Raw genomic sequence first — 22,582 nt, forward strand, 5'->3', positions numbered from 1 at the left:
AAAGAAAAAAACGTCCGGAGGCGGCAGATATCGTGTATGTCTGGCAAGAACTAATCAGCGGGACGGTGTGATGGAAGCTTTTGATGCTTTACCATAGAATGGAAGATACGTATCGCCTAGGTAGGCCCCAACAACCTCTCCATGATTGGCTGACGTGTCCCAAGCACCCGAGCCACAACCATTAGGTTTGCGATACGGCATCCCTGTCGCCAACAGCCCGGGGAAGGAGCCCACTGGAGGTACCTCAGGTAGGTAAGGTAGATAACTCCCGCCATCCTAAAAGCCCGAGGTACCTGCACGGCTCGACTCCTGAGCTCGATGGGCATTAGGTCAGCAATCGGGACCCTTGGTGCATGTCCTCTGCGTCACCGTCCTTCCCTTGGTCTAGATCTCCCTCATGTTCGGGTTTACTTCTGCAACATCACTTCAATAATCGGCACCGCGTTCGTGGAGCAAGCATGGCCAACTGGGATATGCGCCGGCTCATTTCGACTAATATCGTGTCTTCTGTGCAAACAATGCCGACCTACATCAACGTTTTCATCACTTTAATTGATAGCCCCAACGTTGGGGTTGTCAGAAAGTAAACCCATTGAACCGATACCTCACTGGTGAAATTATTCATTCGTGAGGCCAGACGAGGCGAATTTGCCTCCAAATCAGCGTATCCTCCTTGTAGCTGGATATCAGAGCTCCCGTTCGACATCAAAGCTAGGCCACGGGCTCTAGCTCATTCTGTCCGTCCCTGATTCGCAGGTAAGAATCAAAGGAGGCCGGGGAACTATCATTCCAAGATCCAAGGAAAGAAGCTGCCTAAAAGCAACATGCTGCTAGACACCAGTGAGTCGCACATTTGCCAGCTTGATCTTTGAGATACAGCCTCTAAGTGTTCCACAGATTCGACTCGTACCATTTTTGCTGTCGAAGTCGTTTGGCTGTGTCTGACTTGTTTTGTTTGAATAATCGACATATCGAATAAACACCAGACTCAGCAATCGCCAGACCAAATCATCATCACCAAAATCCTTCAACCCGAATATTGGTTCTGTACTGCTTTGCTCAGGACAATTTCTTCTCTATTTCTCACCAACCTTCAGCTCAAGACCGACCTCACCATACATAGATCGCTATAGACAGCCGTTGAAAGCCTTCAAGATGTCTTCAACATATTCATCACTATTTATGGGTCCACACATGCAATCAGACCCGACAGATTGCGACCTAGGCACACTAGATGGCCTCGAAGGGCTACCGCTCGAGATTATTTTCGATATTTATCATCAACTCGATGTCCGCAGCATTTTCTCACTAGCTCAGGTCAACACTCTTTTCCATGGACTGTTGAAAAGAAACAAAGCGGCGATTTTGCTACCAGTTCTCCAGCGAGAGTTTAGCCCATTGCCCGAGCTGCTCCAAGTCTTTACAGCATCGGACCAAGACATGCTCCAATACGGGGATACCTTTCAGCCGCGTCGCGTGGTTTTCAGACGATTCCCAGGCGACATGACGGGCGTCACTCTATCCCGCGGTGGTATCCCACACAACGCGGGCGCTTTGAACGGAGACCAACCAGCCAGGGCCACTTTGCCGTCACCTCGATCGGTCACGCTCGTTGAGAGAGACTTGAAATCGTTGCTAAAGTATTGCTTGGTGACACGGCACTGGGAAGAATTATTCCCTCAACTCCACTGGTTCGCGACACCCGAGGACTGCCGTCAACTTGATGAACCAGAGAAATTCAAGCTTCGACGGGCTCTCTATCGATGGTGGCTATACGCCTTTTACTTCCACGGCGAGCTTCTTCGGCCGCGGAGCAGTCAGCCAGAGCCGTTTGTAAACGATATCCGAACCAGCCATATGCGACTTCATTCAACTCGCGAGTTGATCGAGATGAGAGACCTTTTTCTGTCAATGAAGAACCTCGTCCGATACTACATCTACCCGAACCTAGAGCAGAACCTCGAACCTGTACGTGCCGTTTGGCGTGTCTTCCAACATAATACTATGAACACGGAAGCAATAAGGACAGTGTAGAAGATCATTACTGAAACAATTTTATAGGTTGACGAGAGCAGCCCGCTTGAAACGATGATTGAAACCAGCATTCGCGAGCGCATTGTGGACACATATGCCAAGCTTGACCCGAGAGATCTGATGTTCTACTTCGATAACCTCTTCAACTACCCTCGAAAGAGACTGGTGACGGATGTCAACTTGAAGCATCCCGCCTTCTCTCAGGACCAGGAATCTTTGGTGGCAGCGGTCCAGTCAGCAGCGGATGAGCGGCCATGGCTTTACGACATTGTCGATCTGACCAGCATTGGAGGCATCGTTACCTCTGATGAAGGCCTGGACGAGCATCTCGGTCGTGACGGTAGTCATGATGGCTCCATTCCCCCTCCAGGAGCATTCCGGCGGCCGAGGGGGATTTGGGCACCACCAGGGGACGATGGCCGAGCTCTTGCCGAGCGAAGTCATTCACATGGTGGGCAACGTTACTGAGTTCACGGGTAGAGACAGCCATGATTGGAGCCAGGGTCTCATGATGATTTGTCTAAATTGAAAGTGAGGCAGAAATGGGCGCGGGAAGTGTAGACACTAATAGAGTGATTGTGCATGGCCTCACATCGCCTTCGTTACGTTGATCTGTTATCTTTCGGGCATAAGTAAGAAGTGCCCTTCCTCAGCGATGACACTTCCTCCATTGCAGGAATGTGGGTATGATGTCAGGCATTCAATTTTGATTGCTGGTGAATTATTTGGTAACGAATCTCACTCAACGCACTGTATTCTCATGGGTAAGGTACCTTGAGAGCGATGATGGAAAGAAATGTGGTCCAAAGTCGAAACAACCTAAGACTGGTTGAACTTGCCTTCCATATTCAGGAACCTAGTAATTAGTGGACTGAGGACTTGATGTCTCAAGTTAGTGCAAGGCTGCGGCCTACAGGGGCGTAGTGTGGCGGGTGCACAATGCAAGGCGGCGGCTTGTGGCCAGCGCCTGCCTTGTCAGTGGCCCAAGCCTCTCCCATCCTCAGTCATACCCGGCCATTCACTTAATAGTCGTCCTACACGACGGCATTACCCCCATCAGCGCGGCGCATTGTCTTTGCGCATGTGGAACTTTTTTTCCTTGACCCTCACCTCTTACACCCGATATCCCGTACAGGTTCTGCAGGCGCTGCGCTGTAATCAGACTTGCAACGGACCTGCAGCTGGCGGGCGACCTATTCCGATCTCAGTGTTGATCCCACCTTGGGCAGCAGCCATTGTCAAGCCGGTTGTTCTCACAAAGGTCAGTCGCTGTTCGCCGAAATTTTTATTATATTTAATACTGTCAAGCGATGGCCTTATCGGTCTCATGTTTCATCATCAAGCGAGCTGGCCGAGAAGGTGCATCCTGAACGACGATCTTAACGCCGTTGACCTTTCATCAAACCCGAGCAATAAAGAAGCTTCGTTCGAGCTTCATTATCCATTTTCATCCTTAGGGTCATTTCCGATACTGCTGCTTATTCAAGACATCCGATTTTGAAACTGTGATTCAGAAGATATCCCCCTAGTCTTTCACTTAGTCTCCCTCAATGTTCTTCTACTTTCGGTGTCCTGGCCAAACCTGAATATATAACTAACCCAGAAGTAGAAGATCAAGTTTCTCTGGGCAACCTCAGGCGTTTCGTTCTGTATGGTTGGAGACCGGCAAGCTTCCGGTGATAGGATAGAGCATTTGGCCGAGTCTGCTTGTCTTTCTGAAGCATAGGGCTGCCTTCCGTCCTAGCTCAAAACGCCCCAGCCATCAATACGCTCTGTTGCCCAACCACGGCGAGACCGTTGAGCCCCAAGGTATCGAATCTTACCCTGATCTCAGTTAGCTTGCAATAAGTTCATTCGCGTTTTGGGGCGTGTCGACGCAGCCGGTTTCTTGACCATGGAAGGCGGCGATCAGGACGTCGCCATGGGCGGGGACGATAGGCCTTCAAATGATACCACAACCACCAACGGAGTTGCGGTGCCTATTGGCGGGGGACAAAAAAACGAGAATACCACGTCGCCTGACGACGAGGATGAAGAGGACGATGAAGACTACGCAGAATCTCCAGACCTGCAGGTTGCAGTTCAGCTGCGCAGGCGAGGGCTTTTGCCCACGGCATGTTGCTACGATGACCGTATGAAGCTTCATGTCAACGCCGACTTTGGGACCACGCCTCACCACCCAGAAGACCCCCGGCGAATAGAGGAGATTTTCAAAGCATTCAAGAGGAATGGTCTGGTTTACAACGGCCCAGAAAGCAAGATAAGCGATGTACTTCGCGACACCCCGACGAGATACATGTGGAGGATCGGCGCTCGTGAAGCAACCAAGGAAGAAATTCTTACGACACATACTCCGCTACACTACCACTGGGTCGAGAGCTTATCGAAAATGGACTACCCTACGCTGAGAGAGACGAGCCGACAATATGACCAAGGCCGTGCCTCGCTCTATGTCGGCAGCCTGACTTTCACGGCTGCCCTTCTTTCTTGCGGTGGCGCCATTGACACCTGCAAACATGTCGTCCAGGGCAACGTCAAGAATGCCTTTGCTGTCATCAGACCCCCTGGTCACCATGCAGAGTACGACCAACCCCTCGGCTTTTGCTTCTTCAACAATGTGCCCGTCGCTGTTAAGATCTGTCAGCAAGAGTACCCAGAGGACTGCAGAAAGGTACTCATATTGGATTGGGACGTACACCACGGCAATGGCATCCAGAACATATTCTACGACGATCCAAATGTCCTGTATATCTCCCTTCACGTCTACCAGAATGGTCACTTCTATCCGGGTCCGCCAGAAAATGCAGAAATACCCGACGGAGGCCTTGAACACTGCGGTACAGGACCTGGCTTGGGAAAGAACATCAACATCGGATGGCATGACCAGGGCATGGGGGATGGCGAATACATTGCCGCCTTTCAAAAGATCATTATGCCTATCGCCAAGGAGTTCAATCCCGACTTGGTCGTCATTTCTGCTGGATTCGACGCTGCCGATGGAGACGAGCTCGGCGGTTGCTTCGTGACGCCGTCCTGCTACGCACACATGACCCATATGCTCATGTCTCTAGCAGACGGCAAGGTCGTTGTGTGCTTAGAGGGTGGCTACAACCTGCAAGCGATCTCCACATCAGCTGTGTCAGTCGCTCGTACGCTGATGGGAGAACCGCCACCGAAAATGAACTTGCCCTCGCTGAACAAGGACGCGGCCAGGGTCCTCGCCAAGGTTCAGAGTTATCACGCGCCGTACTGGGAATGCATGAGACCCGGCATTATTCCAGTACCAGATCTTCAAGACCTCCACGCGACAAGACTTCACGACCACATTAGACTTGGCCAACGGCAGAGCCTGTCACAACGCCACCAGATGATCCCTCTCTTCATACAGAGGGATATGCTCTTCAAAGCCTACGAAAACCAGGTCCTCGTAACCCCAGACATTCCGTCGGCACGCCGTATCCTTGTCATCTTTCATGATCCGCCGGAGCTGCTGGCTCAACCTGATGTGGTTGACCGCCACGTGGAATCCCATAACGCCTGGGTTGTCGACAGCGTCGAACAGTACATCGATTGGGCCGTTGGCCAAGGCATTGCGGTAATGGATGTCAACGTCCCGAACAAGGTTCTACGAGACGAAGACATGGAACCTTACACTCATCAGACAGGAGAGAATGAGCTCCTGGCCGAGCTTCAAGAGCTGGCGAACTACCTGTGGGACAATTACATCCAACTCTACGAAGAGGCCGACGATATCCTTCTTATTGGCGTGGGTCGGGCGTACAGTGGAGTCAGGGCGCTTCTGACAGGTCGAGGTATGCCTTTTAAGACGTGGCAATAATGTAGTGTTCCCCGCTAACCACTTTTTGACAGACTGCAAAACGCGAGTTGCTGGAGTTGCTTGCTTTGTCAAGGGCATGTTGCGACCCGTCAAGTCCGATGTCGACACCGAGCTTGCCCCATGGTACAAGGAACACTCCCAGATCTACGTGGAGCGCGATCATGCTTGTTGGAGCCGTCCAGATACGAAGCATAGAGTGACCAAGCGGCGCTTTGGCACGGTGATCCGGAGTCCAGAGAACGGCGTCCAAAAGATGGCGCAAACCCACGCCAAGGAGGTCCAGAAATGGATGTTGGAGATGCTTTCGGCTCGTCAGAACGGGGATACTACAGAAGACGATAAGATGACTTGAGGAAGTCACATAGGATACCGGGAGGGAGTCCAAAGAGGGGAGATATAACACAATGGGGTCGCGTCCAGTGCAGCACAAATACATATGGGTACTAGAGCGTCGACTGGCGTAGAGGACGGGGATAAGAGTCAGGTCTGTAGCGAGCTGAAGACGAGCAGGCGGAGGCTTGGGAAGAGACACTTTTGATACCGAGAAGTTTCCGAGCGCGGGATAGTGGCTACAACCGTCGTCACTTGGCGAGAGGATTCTGTTGATACACCACCACAATGTCGAACCACGTTGTTTCAAACTTGGCCTGTCGGTCTACTCCGTGTAGGTAAGAGTGAGGTCCACCGTTCACAAAAGATCAACTGAGATTGGGTCTAGAAGCCAACGTCGGGTCTCCAATCCCAACAGTGGATCATTGCATCCATACAATAACCCGCCTTGCTAGCTCAATCGGTAGAGCGTGAGACTCTTAATCTCAAGGTTGCGGGTTCGACCCCCGCGTGAGGCTCAAATCCTTACATCAATTGGCAATGCCATTATCCGGGCTAATCTTTTGCTTTTTGACATTCGTATGTATGTAGGTTCGGGCTCATGTCATGCACACACACGCAGTACACGGCTTTACCATTCAAGTTTGAATTTCAGCAAGTAGAACAAACGTAATTGGTGCTTGGTGGACCCCCTACTTGGGGTTGCTACAACTTCTAATGGTCTTGGCTGTTGATCTTTTCAAGACTCGCCCCGTCGTGGGGACGCAACCTTTTTCCCGGCAAATCACTTTAAATCCCAGCCCATCGTCAGTTCTCTTAGCTTTAATTAGTTCCAGCCGAAGGGACGCCATGTGGACCATTGCTGACGTCCGTAAGAACACTCTCATTGGCCAAATAGCCGACGTCCATTAATCTTGTCTGAACAAACGCCCGTGCGTCGCAGCTGTTCTCGCTTCTCAGCCTCCGTTTGTGGGTACTCTTCGGTTTTCAGGGGGCCCGATCCCATCCTGTTTGCATAGGAACCCTGCTCCATCTAGCACGATTGACGTTGGCGTTGGCGCGCATTTTAGCTGACCCTCAACACCAACCATACCATCGCGCGCGCAAAATCACAACCCATCACGAAGGCTTGTCGCGAGCATTACTCTTAGCCATCTGCCGGCCACGCTTCCACGACAAGACAGTATGGATCGCGATCGGAGAAGCAGGTAAGTGGTAGCTGCCAGCAGCTCGTGTCGCCTTTCCCACCCGTTCATCCCGAGCTCATTGAAGCCTATCTCGCCGAGCTCTGCGTCCTCATTGCTTCATACCGGAGTGTAACCCTCCGGAATGAGAATTTTGTGGGGTCGATGATGATGTATCACTTGCTTTCCAGCTGGCTACTTGTCACGAACCCATCTCGGACTACCGTACCTGTGCAGTGATCGCAAAGCGTCGCAGGCTGGCAGAGAGCTATGTGCCTCCAGCGCCGAATCATCCATTGCACTGCTTCCTAGGGCCTGAAATTTGTTTGAAAATAATCAATGGATCAAGCTGACGGAAGATAACAGGTACGAGGACGGCGAGGTCACTAGGTATGGCGCTGGCGAGTCCTGGAGACCCTTCCCTAGAGGCGGAGGTGGTGGCGGAGACCGTTCCCCTCGACGAGCCCGAAGCCCACTGAGAGACCGCGAGCGAAACCGAGACCGAGATCGTGACCGCGACCGCGATCGTGATAGAGACAGAGACCGGCCAAGATCTCGAGACCGCGATAGAGACCGGGACCGAGATACCAGAGATACAAGAGACCGCCCGAGATCCAGGGACCGCGACAGAGAGCGCGCTCGCACACCACCCTTGACATCGGATAGCTACGTCCCCGGAAGATCCCCTGCACGACGCCGCTCGCGCAGTGCTGAGCGTTACCGACGCGATCGGTCCCGCGAAAGAGACCCACGCCCCCAGAGCGACACATGGCGCAGACGAGATAGGACTCGAAGCCCCCCTCCTGTGAGGCGGCCCTCGCCAAGACGTAGCCCTTCAAGGCGCCGCAGTCCCATTGGAAGATCTCCCGCTATTCGAGATGAGAGGAGCGATCGTGCCAGATCGCCGCCCCGCCGCGACAACAGGGACAGAGAACGTGAGAGGGAGAGAGACAGGGACTTTGATCGGCGGGACGACAGGTACCGTTCGTTGCCCCCCTTTGCGCAGACTCCAGTCTCATTACCTATTAGACGACGGTCGCGCTCGCCGTACGGCCGCGACAGAGGTCCTAGAGACAGAAGTCCGCCCAGAAGGTCGCCGGCGCCTGCACCTCGTGGCAACTACCGTCCGCGGTCTCGTAGTACCAGCCGCCGCGGCGGTGGCGAGAGATACGTAGGATCTTCTTACAGACGGGCGTCGCCGCCCCGAGATTCTGGCATCTCGTCAGCGATCACGTCTCGATCAGCTTCAGGCAAGTCGTCACCGCATCTTCCTCCTTCCACCCGAGCACGTTCGCGGCCGCAATCGAGGGAGCGTGGGGAGCGTGTCGAGCGGGTCGAGCGGGAGCAGCAGCGAGAGCGAGAGCGGGAACCCACACCGCTTCAGACCGGTGCTTCTGCCGCATCATCGTCCTCGACGATGACGACGACGATTCGCGAAGCACCTAAGCCTGCCGCAAACGCCACCGCAAACGCCGCCGTTTCCGCCTCCTCCGCGATCGCTGCCCCCCAAGAGCCGGTCCCGCCGGTCGCAAAGACACCACCTCGAGGCCCCGCCGCTTTACGTGCTCCTCCAACCGGCCCTGCCGCGACCCGAAACTTCACTGCGCCCGCCGGCTCACCAGCTGTCCAGCCACCTAGACACCCGCCGACCCCGAGCGTGCCACCCTCGCGCGCAGACGCCGTTAGCCCGACGATCCCCCCGGCTGGCCCCCGAGGCTACATAGCTCCGGCCAGGGGCGGCGGATACAGCGCTCGCGGTGGACGAGGCTCGTGGTCCGGTCCATCCCCTCGTCAGGCCCCTGCCCCCACGACATCCCCTTCTGCCATTGGCAACGGACCATCCACGATCCCAACGGGTCCGCGCGCCAACCCCTCCAACACAACACCGTCAAGCACATCGTCAGCACCCAAGGCGTTCAACCCTCCCACCGGTCCCTCTTCACAGCACGTTGCCGGAAACTCCCGCCCGACGCTTGCACAGAGCATGCTCGCGACCTTGCCGCCCATCATTCCCGGCGGCAAGATCGACCCGTCTCTACTCCCGACGACCACGGGCATCACGAGGGACATTGAGCCGCACTACAAGAAGCTCAAGGCGGAAGAGGAAAAGGCCCGCGCAGAGCTGGACGCGAAGCAGGATAAGTTGCGGCAGAGCCTTCAGATGTGGGACAAGCTCGAGATGGAGTCCAAAGCGTGGAAGACGAGAGTGGACCTGAGCGAACAGAGCTTGAAGAGTTTAGCCGGCGAGGGCATGGGCGGTGCCGCGTTCTAGGGCCATTGGCGACGGGATGTTAGATACATTGAGGAAAGGGGAAGGACAGTTTATGTGTGCTTTTGGAGGATCGGGGACGGGGGTCACTGTTTTGGCCCCCCTTGCAGCGGCGATGACGATGTATTATTACTACTGTCAGTGAGGGAGGCGAGGTAAATATCCTTACCTCCCCTTCTTTCCTTGTTTGCATGTACCAAGCTCTATCGGAATTCTTGTACGTCTAGCTCGACGATACCCTCATCGAAAAGTTGTAATAGACTGGAAATCTGGGACGAATCCGGCTTGTGCGTTTCATGGTACTTGACCACGAGAAGTGAACGAGAGAAATGGCAACTCTGACACAGTAGGGCCGATCACGAAGAATACGGGCGAGCGTTGACACTATTGATTTTTCCATTCGGCAACTTTCGACTGCTTCCTCATTCATGCCACAAGGGAACAAAAGAAGCCGCTCACTACCTTACTTTAAACTTAGGGGGGAAGCAGTCGTAGCGTCTCCAAACGCCGTCCGTCGTGTGCCTCGAATTTCATTACAGTCCTTCAGCCCAATTCAGTCTCTCAAGTCGTAAGCATAATCCATACTCGTTCGTTTCTGTGAACCCATCCTGGCCTTCCAATCGAGTTCCTCTCAAGCCAGTCCTATACTCCAAAGCCAAACCGTTGTCCGTTCCGTCGTCTTCCGCGGCATCAAGCCATGAAAATGTGCATAGAAGCCAGCCAAGTTGTAGAATTACAAGCTCGCAAAAGACAATGCTTACCATTGGTAATTCTCTGCGAATACCGAAATGACAACAAGACAGGCGAGTGTTTCTCGCAGATCAAGGGGGGGGGGGGGAGACATATTCAATATTACTCCTAGTCCATATCGCCATCCCATTCGTCATCGACCTCAAAGTCTCGTTCGTCGTTGAGGAAGTCATCCATGCTGTACTGATGCTCCCTAGGTTTTTGGTTGTCGATGTGGATATCGACGACATTGCACATGCCTTGGATGAATGCGTCTACCGCTGCACCTTCCGGGGCTTCGTCAGCTTCATCTTGATTCGAATCTCCTGCCCGCTCTTCCATGTCGACATCGCCGTCAGAGTCAAATTCATCGCTGTCTGGCTCCAGGTACGACTTGGGCTTCCGCTGCTGGCCACGGAGCCCTCTCGACGTGCTGCTAGCGCGAGAAGAGGTACCCGATGCATGGGACACAACCCGTTTGCTTCGCCGAGATGGCTCTGTGACAGGTTTCTTTGACTTTCGTTTTGAGGCGACCAGGGGAGACGACTCAATGGGGAACGGCTTCCGCAATGTGAAGTGTGGTCTTGGATCGGGGCTGTGCCGGAGGAAGACCTTTTCAAACTTTTCTTGCCACGATCTGCGGAATTCGCTCCGCGATCGCCAGGAGATGTTGAGCATTGCCTTGATAAACACGTGCCTGAGATTTGGTAAGTCTCTAGCGCTGTCGATTAGTGATTGAAGAAAAGCTTCGGCAGCCGTAGTGTCAGCTGCGTCGGAGCTCCAGTGACGGAGATTCTCCAAGTGAACCGTCTGCAAAGATGCCGGCCAACTGGGAACCTGGCCAGGGAGCAATAGTGTGTCGTAGGACGGAAGTGTATCGTCGATTGTCTCCAGTAAGCTGAAGTACTGTAGGTTCATACGCAGCTCCTTAAGATATGGACAGGCAGTTCCAAGCACCGTGAGGAAAGACAAGTTCAGCGAACGATTGTGGTGCAATACCAGCGACTGCAGCTGATGCCCCTTCGCAACCAAGAATAAGCTGAAGTCGTCGGCAATGACTTCCGCGCAATTGACTAACTCGAGGAGTCTAAGCTTTGCTGGGAGCAAAGAAAACAAGGACGAACTAACGATCGTCGAAGATTCAAAAGCCAAATCTTCGAGATTGGGCAAAGCCAGAATGGAATCTGCAAGCAGGCTCACAGACCTCTGATCTTCAGCCAGCAATTCGGGATTGGCTCCGGGATCTTTGTCCAGTCTGATGGACGGCATCTGGTAGTTCACGAACTTGAGCTTCCGCAGAGAGGTAAAGCTCGGCATTTGGTGGACTTGTTGAAGTCTCGCAAGGCTAGCCTCCCAGTTCTTGCCCATCAACCTGGAGCTCCACTGCCAGCTTTGGAGTCGTGTCATTGCAGTCTTGTCTCCCGCCTCAGCATCGGCGGTAGGTGACACCTCAAATGCCTGAAAAATCTCGTCAGGATAAGTCCACTTGATGGATTCCTTCAGCTTCCGGTAAGGGGCCTGGTCATAACCATGCACAAGTAGAACCTCTTTGAGACGTGGCAGGCTCTGCATCAGTTTGAGTGGCGATGTAAGACCTTGCAAAGACACCAGTCTCACATCGATGTGCAGGGCCTCTATTTTCACTCTGTAGTTCACAGTGGTCTGCGATGGCGGCTTCTCGAGCAGTTCCACAAGCCCATAAGCTTTGGTTTCGTCCCGTATTGGTGGACACCTGTAAAGAACGTTCAAAGCCGGATCGGCGAATTGCCGACACACCCGAGCCGTACGGAGGATCCAATTGACGTCCAAGGTATCCTGCTCATCGCCCGAAATCGCCGCGTATTGAAATATTTGGACCCAAATTGAATGTGCGATTTGAGGGTCTAGCCAATTCGGGGTGAAAGAGCTCGTGTTGTTCATGTCGACATCCGCCTTTTTCATTGGAGGCCTTCCGCGCGACTTAGTCGGAGAGGTCCTGAGAGCAACTTTGACGCCTAAAAAGTCGTCTTCAGATTCGAGATCGTCAGATTCGTCCGAGGAATTGTGCTTGACTTTCCGTCGAGGTCGACCTCTCTTATGGCCAGAGTCTTGCGTAGTAGTGGTCGACTTGCGTTTGGTGCCTGTCCGCTTGGCTCCTTTTCTGTCACTGGCCTTAGTAGGTGTCTTTCGCGGACTCCTACGTGAGACACGACGTGATTTCGTAGAATCTTCGGATTCTTCCGCGGCGGAGAGTTCGTCATCGGAGCTTTCCATGCCAACGTATGACTGAGTCTGGGAGCGGGTCGAGGATCGAGTCTTGGTTCGGAGACCATCGGTCGGCTTAGTCGTGTACGATCGGGTCCCGGTTTCAGTAACTTGCACCTGATCGGTGACAGCAGAATGAGAGCCGGTAGCGCGCGCTGGATTGCGACGAGGCATCGAGGTTGTGGCTTGTCGCTTAGAAGCCATGGCGCAGTACTAACGTGCTCTACGTCGAGAAGAATCGCATCTTAGAAATCTTGAAATGAACATTGACCTGGACTCGGTAACTAACCTGTGCTGTAACTATATGCAGAAGCTTATGGGGATATAGCTGGTCAGAAAAGTGTCGAAGTGCACACCAAACTAAGCGCATGCTGGTCCAAGCTGTCGAGTGGTGACGTTTGCGACGGTATGCGCCAGCGGCCGGAAGTCCGATATGAAGGAGCAAGACGGCGCGTAGTGTAAGCGATTTGCTTGTAGAATGTGGAAGTTGGAGATGAAGGAAGATACGGGTGCGCAAATGAACACGCTTGCGTAAAGTAGAAGAAAGGCAAGCGTTTGGGTACTTTCAATCGTCGAGGAAGGTTCACACCTTTGCAGGTGAATTGGAGTTGGGGTTGGTGGGGCAGGTGCGCGCAAGCCGCAACAGTGACTGAACCAACAAGAAGGAGCTCTCAGCCTTGCACTAGCGTCTTTTGCACCTCAAGGCTGCCTGGACGCTTGTCGAGGGGCCCCGCAAACACATGGCCTGTGCACTGTTCCAAGAAAAATGCTGCCTGATGTGCCTGGCAAGTGGAAGCTTTCGCTTTCTCAACTTTGAGAGTTTACTCGCCCTCTGGCATCATCGGGTTTGCCCCTGAGCAACAGCAGCGGTACAGATCGACTGCAAGAGTGTTGCGCTGCAGGGTACCAGACGCTTTAGATGGAGATAAACAAGTCTTAGCCGATGGTGCTGTAAAGAAAAGTAAGGCTCGCCTGTAATTCGCTTTGCTCCGAGTTGCCGTGCGGATGGTATTGGCTCTTTCTTTGGAAGGGAGCATCATGTTATGACGAGGTGCAAGTTGGCCTGAGAGAACAGAATTATCTGTTCAAGATTTTCGAGACAGGGTTCAATACTCCGGAAGGCAGGGCCAACTTGATTTGGTCGTCGGAGCGAACAGCCGCGCAGTCGGTTGCTTTCTGTTGCGCCTGAAGAGAGTGGGTCCAAAACAGGAAATCTCAACCAATCAAAAACTTGTATTAGTACAGAGGTAGAGTTGTCGAGCAACGTACCTACGTACAGGTAGCCCAGGCCAACCCCGGACTGGCCGCAGAAAGCAGAAGCCCCCGACACAGCGCTAAAAGTGCTGTGGTGCTGCCCCTTGCCCAGTTAGTTTCACTGTTAGGAAGCCTGACCAGTGACAGACAGCTTGCTGAAGGTCCCGGTCCGCCTCCAAAATTCAATTGCTTCGGGGGTGGATTGTTCACGTTTTTTGAGCCATCATCGACGACGCGCCTCGATTCCCACGTCTCTCACAGCCTGTTATTGTCACCGTCCAGCGCCACCACTCTTGACCGTCAGGAACGCGCCGCCTTTCTCCTGCCAAAACTAGAGCAAGGTGTTCTAGCCTTACGGTCCGTCATCTTTTAGGCTCGCTTGTCTCTTGTGTCCAAGCAGCCAGCCGCTTGGGCTCCATTTACTTTTTTCCTTTTCTCGACGGCGAGTCGAGTCGCGGTCGCGTCTTGTTCGCTGGGTTCCACCAGCTGTCTCGGCCCTCCGGTCGCATTGCTCACCACAACACCTCTTCGGCTCTGGGGAGGAAAAAACTTAGACTTGCGCCTTAGGTTGGCCGAATTGTGCAGCTAACCAGTCCGGATCTTCGGCTTCAAGACGCCAGAAAGGAGACAGCAGTGAGGTTGTGCATCACTGTCCCTTCTCGTGAGACGCGGCCTCTCACTGGCAGACCTTCAATGAGCACCGGGACCAGAGATTCTTCCACTCTGGCTCACCACGTTCAAGTGGGTTTTGCGAAGTAAGGGGCAGACACACCCAGGGAAGATTTGAAGGCTTACAGTCTTCATTTAGCCTTTCTGGGAAGCACCAAGCGGGACTATCTCTATAAACCTCTCATGGTCCCCCTTCACCAGCTATGACGCTTCACTCGCGGCGCCAGCGCAGTACCCCTTTTCTCCAGAGGAACATCTTGCAAGGCATGGGAAACACCCAGTCTTCGGCTTCCAAGGCCGCTGCTTCCGGAGATGTTCCCAGCGGCCATCATGAGGTCCGCCCCAACAAGCGCCGCCGCATCGACGCCGATCATCAACTCGCCGACCAAATATTCCAAGCTCGAGATGTTGGTGACCTGCAGCGCAATCTACGCGTCCAGGTCAACAGGATATTCCACAGGACTTCCAAAAGGATCTCGGTCGCTCCTTGCGACGATGTCGTGAATCTCAAAGCTCGGTGCAAGGTTTCGCTGTCGCATGTCACCAAAGCTGGTGAAGTCCTGTTGTACTGCAACAGCCAGCTGTGCGATATCAGGTCCTTCAAGGACCCTGGCGGCCCATATCGGATGGCGCGCATCTGCCTGCAACGCCCATTCTACATCCCCGAGGATAGCATGCGCATCAACCGCGACGACAACGGCTCCTTCGACCTGGCTGATTCCTATCGTCTCTGCGTTGAGCTCGAAGCCGCCGGCCCAACCTTCTGGCCACCAATCATCATCAACCCTTCTGGCGAAGATACAAGCCCCACCGAAGCCATACACTGGGTGCTCGCTGCCGCCTCGTCAGATTTGTTCACACGGAGGAAGGCGCTCCTTAACCTCAAAGTCAAGAAGACGCCGCAATCCATTGGGCCGACAGAGCATGTCCTTGATATTGACGCGCAGTGGACCACTGCTTTCGAGGCAGGCCAAATCCGTGCTGTGGAAGCGGGTACAGAACCCTCAATTACCGTATCAGGTATGCTGGCCGCCCAGGATTCTCTTCTCAACGATTATGGTCAGGAGCCATTATACGAAAGCCCGCCCGGAACGCCAGTCAAGGCTCCCAGAAACGGCGCGGTAAATGGGGATGTTCACGTGGACGAGGAGCTCGAAGAAGAACTCACACCCAACCGGTCGCTGAGAGTGCGCGGCGCCACGAAAAATTACAACCTGAAAGTCCTCAGTGACAAGGCCCAGGGAAGGGACAAGAAACGGAAGAAACGCGGCGCTGCGAATGCCGTTGAAGAGGGAACGGTTACCTATCACCTGCCCAGCGAGAAAGTCAGTCTGGATTCATTCCGCTGCATAACGTGCGGCATGCCACATGGCTCTCTCCCTCAGCTGCAGGTTCATCTCATCAGTCTACACGACCAGTATGAGTTTCGGCCACAGTCCCGTGCGAAAGGTGCCGAGTTTGAGGTAGCGCACCGCTACGAGACCTACACGTTTGGACCGGAGCCATTCGCGCTCAGGAGGCCTACGAAAGCATTCGATCTAGATCAGTTCGCAGAAGGCAACATATCTTTTTTAACGGCACGTTTTGGTACCGAAGACCAGAATACACCAGGACCCCAACCACCGGGTCGCGGCAGCAAACCGCCCGCCAAACCCGCGCAGGTTCGTTCTCTCGCAAATCATCTCGTGAAAGGTTACTGACTCTATATAGACACGCTCGAAAGTGCTTTTGCCGGATATTGGACAGACACTCTACGACCCCATCACCAGGGCTACATTACAACCAGGCACCGAATACCAGAAGCCACTTGCTAGCGACAATTGGCTCATTCAGTGGCATCGTGATGCTCTAGCGGACTTCTCCGATGTCCCACCAGACGAAAGAGAATACATGCAGGAATGGGACAAGTTCATGCTCACCAAGCGCCTCTCGTCCAGTATATACTTCCCCGCGGCGTGGTTGAGCTTCGTGAGGGTCAAATCAGACTGGCTCCTCTCTTCGCCCTCTCGCATGACCGAGTTTGGCAAACACTTCACATACCTGTTGGCGAGAAGCAGTCTTGACCACGGTACCGTAGTCGAGGCCCTCGACCACATTGCAACCCGTAAGACGAAGCTCGGCATCAAGAACGGCGAGTATCCGACGTTGGTTCCCAAGGGATCACCTCAGGGGCCTCACATCCGCAAGAGCGCCGGTGGCTGCTTGGTGTGTGGGCTGACCGTTCTGGGACCGAGGCTTCTCCTGTGTACCAACCTGGTGAGTGGCGGCCATGTTTTCGACCTTCATGAGGAAGCCAGCTAATAATCGTGTCAAGGAATGCTCAAAACGGCTCTATCACTCGGACTGCATCAGCGAGAACGCAAAGATGAGCGTCGAAGACCCGGACTGGGTCTGCAATGAGTGCTTTGACAGGCAAGCGGCAGAGCAGACGTAAAGAAGAAAGCCCAGCCACCGCCAGCCGCGGAAACCAAGACGCCCGAGTTGTACAAAAGAAAGCATTTTACTCGACAAATCGAGGAATGAGTAGATGAGAGGAGGTGGAGGAAAGAGAGAAGAGAAAAGGGAGGCTTTATCATTTTTCATTTCGACGACAAAGCGGGATGGCATCTGCATGGGGCAACCGGCGTCGCATGATGATTGGGGCGCCGATAGAGATGGGTTCTAGAGGCATCAGACATGAATTTTTTTTTTTTAAATTGAATCTCACCTGGAAATGACGAGTACTACTTTATCTCGGCGAGCAAAGGTATAGCGTGAAGAAAGGCAAACTAATCCGAAGCTCGTTTCTGACGTAGAGTTCACTTGAATGTCAAGAAACAATTATTAAAACTGCAAACATTGTTTAGAATTCTGTATGCCCAACCCGGCGCCGTTGCCCCTATTGCACATGAAAAATATTCAAGACTTGGAGACAGCCGCCAAGTCTCAAGCATACCGTTACAGTCCTCTCTCCCTATCGACTTTCTTTCTGAGAAGTCACCAACCCCTGTTCAAAACCTGTACTTGCTCTGCTTCTTCTTCTCGTCATTGCGCTTCTCGTCAACCTTTTGCCTCTTCCTCGACTCCTGCGCGATCATCTCGGAAAGATCCTCCTCGTATGCCCACTTGGCGCCCAACCCCTCTTCGCGCTTCCCTTCCTCGAACCGCCGCCGCACCTCGTCCTTGCTGATGCCGTCATTGTTGAGCAGCGCGTCCGGGTCGATCGCGACGTCCACGTCGCCGGGCTTCTTGCGCTTGCGGCTGTCGTCCTCCTGACCGAGCACCGGCATATTGGCCTTTTGCTGGTTGAGGTCATACACCCTGTCGCTGCCGAAGAAGCCCTCGGTGCGCTGCTGGCGCTCGGGGATGACCTGGTACGCCGAGCGCGGGTGCGAGCTCTCCTCCGTGTCGAAGCCGCGGCGCTGCTTGCGGAGGTCCATCTCGCCCGCCACGGACGTCTCAACGCCGTGACCAGGGTAATCTGTCGGTACCGATGAGACCATGCCGGAGGTCTCGATGCCGCTCGGAGAGGCGAGGCCGCCGGGTGCGTCCTCGTCCTCGTCCTCTTCCTCGTCGGATTCTTCTTCCGACTCTTCCTCCTCAGACTCCTCATCGCGGGGTTGCAATTCGCCCCAAAGCGTCTTCTCAACGGGTTCGCCGGTGGCCAAAGGCACGGCGGCGGGTTGCACAATCTGCGCGCCAGCCTGGTTTGTGAGACCAAAAACGTCACCACCATACAGTGGGCGGTTGAATTCGTCGACAGGGGGTTTGCCCCAACCACCAGGGTGGAAACCCCAGGAGCCGCCTGGTGGAGGTGGGGCATTGAGTCCTGGGATCTTGAGAGTGGGATATGATGGAGGAGGGCCGAACCGCTGCTGGTTGATGAGCCATGGTGGAGGTGCACCTGGTGGCATACCCAAAGCCTCCTTTGTGGCCTCTGTCAGGTCACCTGGTCTGAAGTGCTGGAAGTCAACCTCGCTCTCCTTACCCTCGTAGTACACCTCGCCGAAGCGGGTGAGTTCCGGCTTGGTCTGGAAGCGGAAGAACGCGTCATAGAGCTTCTGGTAGTCGATGTCCAATTTGCCCATCTTGGGAGCGACACGCTCCCGCTGCTTTTGCTTCAGAGATTGCTGCTCCTGCTTTTCGAGGACAGCATCACGCATTTCCGTGATGCCCGTCTCGGCGATGAACTTTGGTAACCGGAAAGGCGGCTTCTCGATACCTCGCTTCGAAGAAAGGTACTCTCTCTTGAGCGCCCAGTGGCCAGGAACGGGCACGACGTTTCTTTGCGCCTTTATCTGCACTAGAAGGCGTGGGTCCGTGGATGAGGTGTCTTGCCACTCGACAACATCGGGTATCTTGACCAAGGCCTTCAACTCCGCAATAGAGAGCTTGTTGAGTTGCTTCCTCTTCTTTTTTGAGAGCTTTGTCTGCCCTGTGGCCTCCTCATCCTCACTAGGAATATCGTCCTCGTCCCACAACACCTCTCCCGTGTTGCCAGCATTGGCCTCCTTCGAAATCTCGTCCTCGTCTATTGAGACGCCGAATTTTGAGAAGATATCCTTGAATGCGGCAAACCTCTCATCATCGAAGTTGAACTCGTCATCGGCAGGGCCGTCGGCTTCGACCTTGGCATTGGCCTCGGACTGGTTCTTGACCTCGAAATCGCCGCCAGTCTTTTCTTGTGTCTCAGCCCCCTCAGGCTTCTTCTCATCGTCGTTGACTTCGGGAGTGTTCGACGCGACCTGATTGTCCTGTGCGTCAGTATCGCTCGCAAATGCACCAACGCCAGCCAGATAACGCACCTCTGTCTGAGCCTTCTTCTGCTCCTTCTTCTTCGCCCTCCGCATTTGGTTCTTGGTCATCTTTGGGGCCGCCATCTTGAATCGAAATGCGCTGTTGAGCTGAACGCTTTTGGTGTAGCTTGTGTTACGACGTAGCAGATCACTCCAGCAATGATGAATCTTCTTGGGTCTATGCGAGGGCGCATGCTTTGTTGGACCGCAAAATAGTGGCGAGTCTGCGGGCACGCAGGAGTGAATTGAAGAGGGAAAGTCACAACGCGATGGGACAGATGAACGTAGGGGACGAATGGATAGCAGCAGCCTTCTGGAGGCGACTGACGATGCGTGACAGCCGCGCCAAACTTTTGGAGGCTGCTCTACAATTAAGTGGGTCCAGGATACAGACCGAATTGAGAACGGTACGTATTTCCTCATGTTACTGCTCGAGAGCTTGGAGTCGGTCGGGGCTGCTGAGTATGGGCGGGGATGTCTTATCGGAAGCCGGCGCTACTAATCATCCAGCAGCACGGCACCTCAGTGCCACGACGTCGTGCACACTAGGTACCTTAGGTACAGCTGCCAGCCCGTTCCGCCAGTCTTCCAGCGGGTTTAGTGCCCGGGCTTTTCGATGCTTTGGTGGGCGGGCTCCGTGGGGGCGTTTCTGCCCCTTGCTCAGCAGGGATGTCAGCCACTAAAACTAGCCAGTCCTTGGCGGCACTGCAGCACCGTGGGATTTCCGATTGATTGAGGTGAGGACAGCTCCCCCAGTAACTTTAGGGAGCTGACTTTGTAGTGTAAATCTCGCCATGGCGTCGAGACTTTTTCCATGCGAAAGAGAGAACGCGTAGCCTTCCACCATCAGAGCGTTGCCATCTGAAATCGAGTTTACACGAGGCCAGAGACAATGCTAGACTTTAAGCAAGTCTAAGCTTTTTTTTTCGCGCATGATTGCCGCATCTGTCACTCGTTTTTAACAATACAAGTTATATTTCCAAAGGTGGCCAGACCCAAAGGAACTAATCTCCCGGAATCGCACCCTGCCGCACTATCAGCTACGGATACCTTGTCTAGGTTGATACCAGAATTTGTCCCCGCCAAATATCCCCAGTGTTCGCGTCATGCCTCACTCCACCAGTCCTGGTTTTACTACACAAACCTCTTCAGTCGGTCGGTCGCAGCACTCACCAAGACCGTACGGAGATAGCGATTCCCTCTCTGCCAACGGCAACGGCGGCATGGAGAAGTTCCCCGATCACATCGATTCCCACCTCACCAACGGTTCAAGGGCGCCGAGCCCTGCAAAGACGAACGGCTATGCGCTGCCAGGAGCGCCTGTAAACGGCGACCGCTGGCAACCCCGAAAGGAGAGTCTCCAGGGTCGCGGCGTCAGATGGGGTGCGCCAGGACAACAAGTGCCAACACGGTATGGCCACGGGAGGCAGAAGAGTTTGGGTGACGCCATTCACAACATACGGACAAGAGGCGGAAGCGTTGGCCAGAATGCTCACGAGATAGCCGATGCGCTGAAGGCTCCTGTCTCCCCTAGGTTGATTGTGAGTTGTCTTCGAATGATACTCCCTTTTTTTTTTTTTTTGCTGGTGCTGACAGCCGTGTCACAGGCACTCTGTGTCCTCTGGTACACCTCTTCCGCCCTTACGAATACGTCCTCGAAGTCCATTCTTACGGCCTTCGACAAGCCTGCGACGTTGACCCTAATCCAATTCGCTTTTGTGGCGACATACTGCATCCTATTCGCCTGGCTTGCCAGTATCTTTCCGAGTCTCAAGACAACGATACCAGCTCTCAAGCATGGCATTCGCTACCCTTCCCGCGATGTCATTTCGACGACAATGCCTCTTGCAGCATTCCAGATCTTCGGCCACCTGTTGAGCTCAACTGCGACATCCAAGATCCCCGTTTCGCTGGTCCATACTATCAAGGGTCTCTCGCCCCTTTTCACCGTCCTGGCCTACCGCTTGATCTTTAACATCCGGTACTCAGTCAACACCTACCTGTCGTTGGTTCCCTTGACTCTCGGGGTCATGCTGGCTTGCTCAGGCAAACATAACAGTTACAGTGGTGAGCTTCTGGGCATCTTATACGCCCTCCTTGCCACCATCATCTTCGTGACGCAAAACATCTTCTCGAAGCGTCTCTTCAACGAAGCTGCCAAAGCTGAAGCCGAAGGACAGTCGGCTCAGTCGCAAAAACTGGACAAGCTGAACTTGCTCTGCTATTCCTCTGGCATGGCATTCATCTTGACGGTTCCGATCTGGTTCTGGAGCGAAGGCACTGATATCATCGGCGACTTCCTCCACGATGGTGCAGTCGACTTGAACGAAAAGGCGGGCTCATTTGACCACGGCCGCCTCACTATGGAGTTCATATTCAACGGCACATTCCACTTTGGACAGAACATCCTCGCTTTCGTCCTTTTGTCACTTGTGTCGCCGGTGACATACTCAGTCGCCAGTCTGATCAAGCGTGTTTTCGTCATTGTCATCGCAATCATCTGGTTCCGAAACCAGACCACCCCTCTGCAAGGAGTCGGCATCCTGCTGACCTTTGTCGGCCTCTACCTGTACGACCGAACTCACGACCGGGATAAGGCGGATCGCAAGGCCAAGATGATGGAGATCAAGGAGGAGCCCCTGCTACCCCTGAACACAAAGGACGCCTTGAACGCCAGCCAGAATGCGCCGGTTTTCGAGAGCCCTATGGTTTCTGCTGGAGCTTTCCAGTCGTTTAGCAATGGGCACTCGCCTCATGGCGAAGATGCCAAAAAGTCTGACGGGCCCAGCAGTGGTAGAGCCCGCGGCGCGAGTAATGCCGCCTGGCTCGCACCGGGCACCAAACAGGAAGATACCTGGCGATTTGGGGATCGGTAGGGTAGGGTGGAGATGTAAAACATGTCTGTTTTGGCCAACATGTCGCAGGAGTTCAATGTACTATCATGATAGGCGCCAGTCTGGGTTGGCGGCAACGTATGGATGAAAACACACATGTCTTGTAAGCTGCCTTGGTTTTAGATGTAATCGGGGATCTATGCTAGGCATCAGCGAGGTCACCCTTCAACATGAGATACCTAGACACCGGGAAATCAAAGAAGGCCCCGGCGTTTGAATGACTACTTGTAAAATCCTTCACGCGTTTTATCGCTGAACCTCCTCATCATTTCATGAAATTGGTTTGTGTAGGTGCTGATACTCGAGCGTGCTGTTTTCGTAATCGATTCCACCTCTTGTTGTTATCACGTTGAATGGTCATG

At 53.8% G+C, this 22,582-nt stretch overlaps 7 protein-coding genes across 7 annotated transcripts; 5 read left to right on the forward strand and 2 right to left on the reverse strand.

The window, feature by feature from the left end:
- Positions 1-1,155: 1,155 nt before the first annotated feature.
- Positions 1,156-2,502, forward strand: CORC01_08533 (F-box domain-containing protein; the record flags this gene model as incomplete). The annotated part of the gene is made up of 2 exons (XM_022620163.1): positions 1,156-1,968; positions 2,062-2,502. The coding sequence occupies 2 exons, from the start codon at positions 1,156-1,158 to the stop codon at positions 2,500-2,502; spliced, it is 1,254 nt and encodes a 417-aa protein (XP_022473317.1).
- A 1,426-nt stretch (positions 2,503-3,928) lies between these two features.
- Positions 3,929-6,224, forward strand: CORC01_08534 (histone deacetylase; the record flags this gene model as incomplete). The annotated part of the gene is made up of 2 exons (XM_022620164.1): positions 3,929-5,846; positions 5,905-6,224. The coding sequence occupies 2 exons, from the start codon at positions 3,929-3,931 to the stop codon at positions 6,222-6,224; spliced, it is 2,238 nt and encodes a 745-aa protein (XP_022473318.1).
- Positions 6,225-7,387: 1,163 nt separating this feature from the next.
- CORC01_08535 (uncharacterized protein) lies at positions 7,388-9,658 on the forward strand (the record flags this gene model as incomplete). The annotated part of the gene is made up of 3 exons (XM_022620165.1): positions 7,388-7,410; positions 7,753-7,776; positions 8,053-9,658. 3 exons carry the CDS (start codon positions 7,388-7,390, stop codon positions 9,656-9,658), a joined length of 1,653 nt encoding a protein of 550 aa, XP_022473319.1.
- Positions 9,659-10,513: 855 nt separating this feature from the next.
- On the reverse strand, positions 10,514-12,832 carry CORC01_08536 (uncharacterized protein; the record flags this gene model as incomplete). Its single annotated transcript, XM_022620166.1, has 1 exon — positions 10,514-12,832. One exon carries the CDS (start codon positions 12,830-12,832, stop codon positions 10,514-10,516), a length of 2,319 nt encoding a protein of 772 aa, XP_022473320.1.
- Positions 12,833-14,754: 1,922 nt separating this feature from the next.
- On the forward strand, positions 14,755-16,985 carry CORC01_08537 (uncharacterized protein; the record flags this gene model as incomplete). The annotated part of the gene is made up of 3 exons (XM_022620167.1): positions 14,755-16,212; positions 16,262-16,807; positions 16,866-16,985. 3 exons carry the CDS (start codon positions 14,755-14,757, stop codon positions 16,983-16,985), a joined length of 2,124 nt encoding a protein of 707 aa, XP_022473321.1.
- Positions 16,986-17,541: 556 nt separating this feature from the next.
- CORC01_08538 (uncharacterized protein) lies at positions 17,542-19,410 on the reverse strand (the record flags this gene model as incomplete). Its single annotated transcript, XM_022620168.1, has 1 exon — positions 17,542-19,410. One exon carries the CDS (start codon positions 19,408-19,410, stop codon positions 17,542-17,544), a length of 1,869 nt encoding a protein of 622 aa, XP_022473322.1.
- Positions 19,411-20,432: 1,022 nt separating this feature from the next.
- On the forward strand, positions 20,433-22,202 carry CORC01_08539 (triose-phosphate transporter; the record flags this gene model as incomplete). The annotated part of the gene is made up of 2 exons (XM_022620169.1): positions 20,433-20,867; positions 20,934-22,202. 2 exons carry the CDS (start codon positions 20,433-20,435, stop codon positions 22,200-22,202), a joined length of 1,704 nt encoding a protein of 567 aa, XP_022473323.1.
- Positions 22,203-22,582: the final 380 nt, after the last annotated feature.

The sequence above is a fragment of the Colletotrichum orchidophilum genome, assembly GCF_001831195.1.
Source record: "Colletotrichum orchidophilum strain IMI 309357 chromosome Unknown Scaffold_73.1, whole genome shotgun sequence".
Taxonomy (NCBI): Eukaryota; Fungi; Ascomycota; class Sordariomycetes; order Glomerellales; family Glomerellaceae; genus Colletotrichum; species Colletotrichum orchidophilum.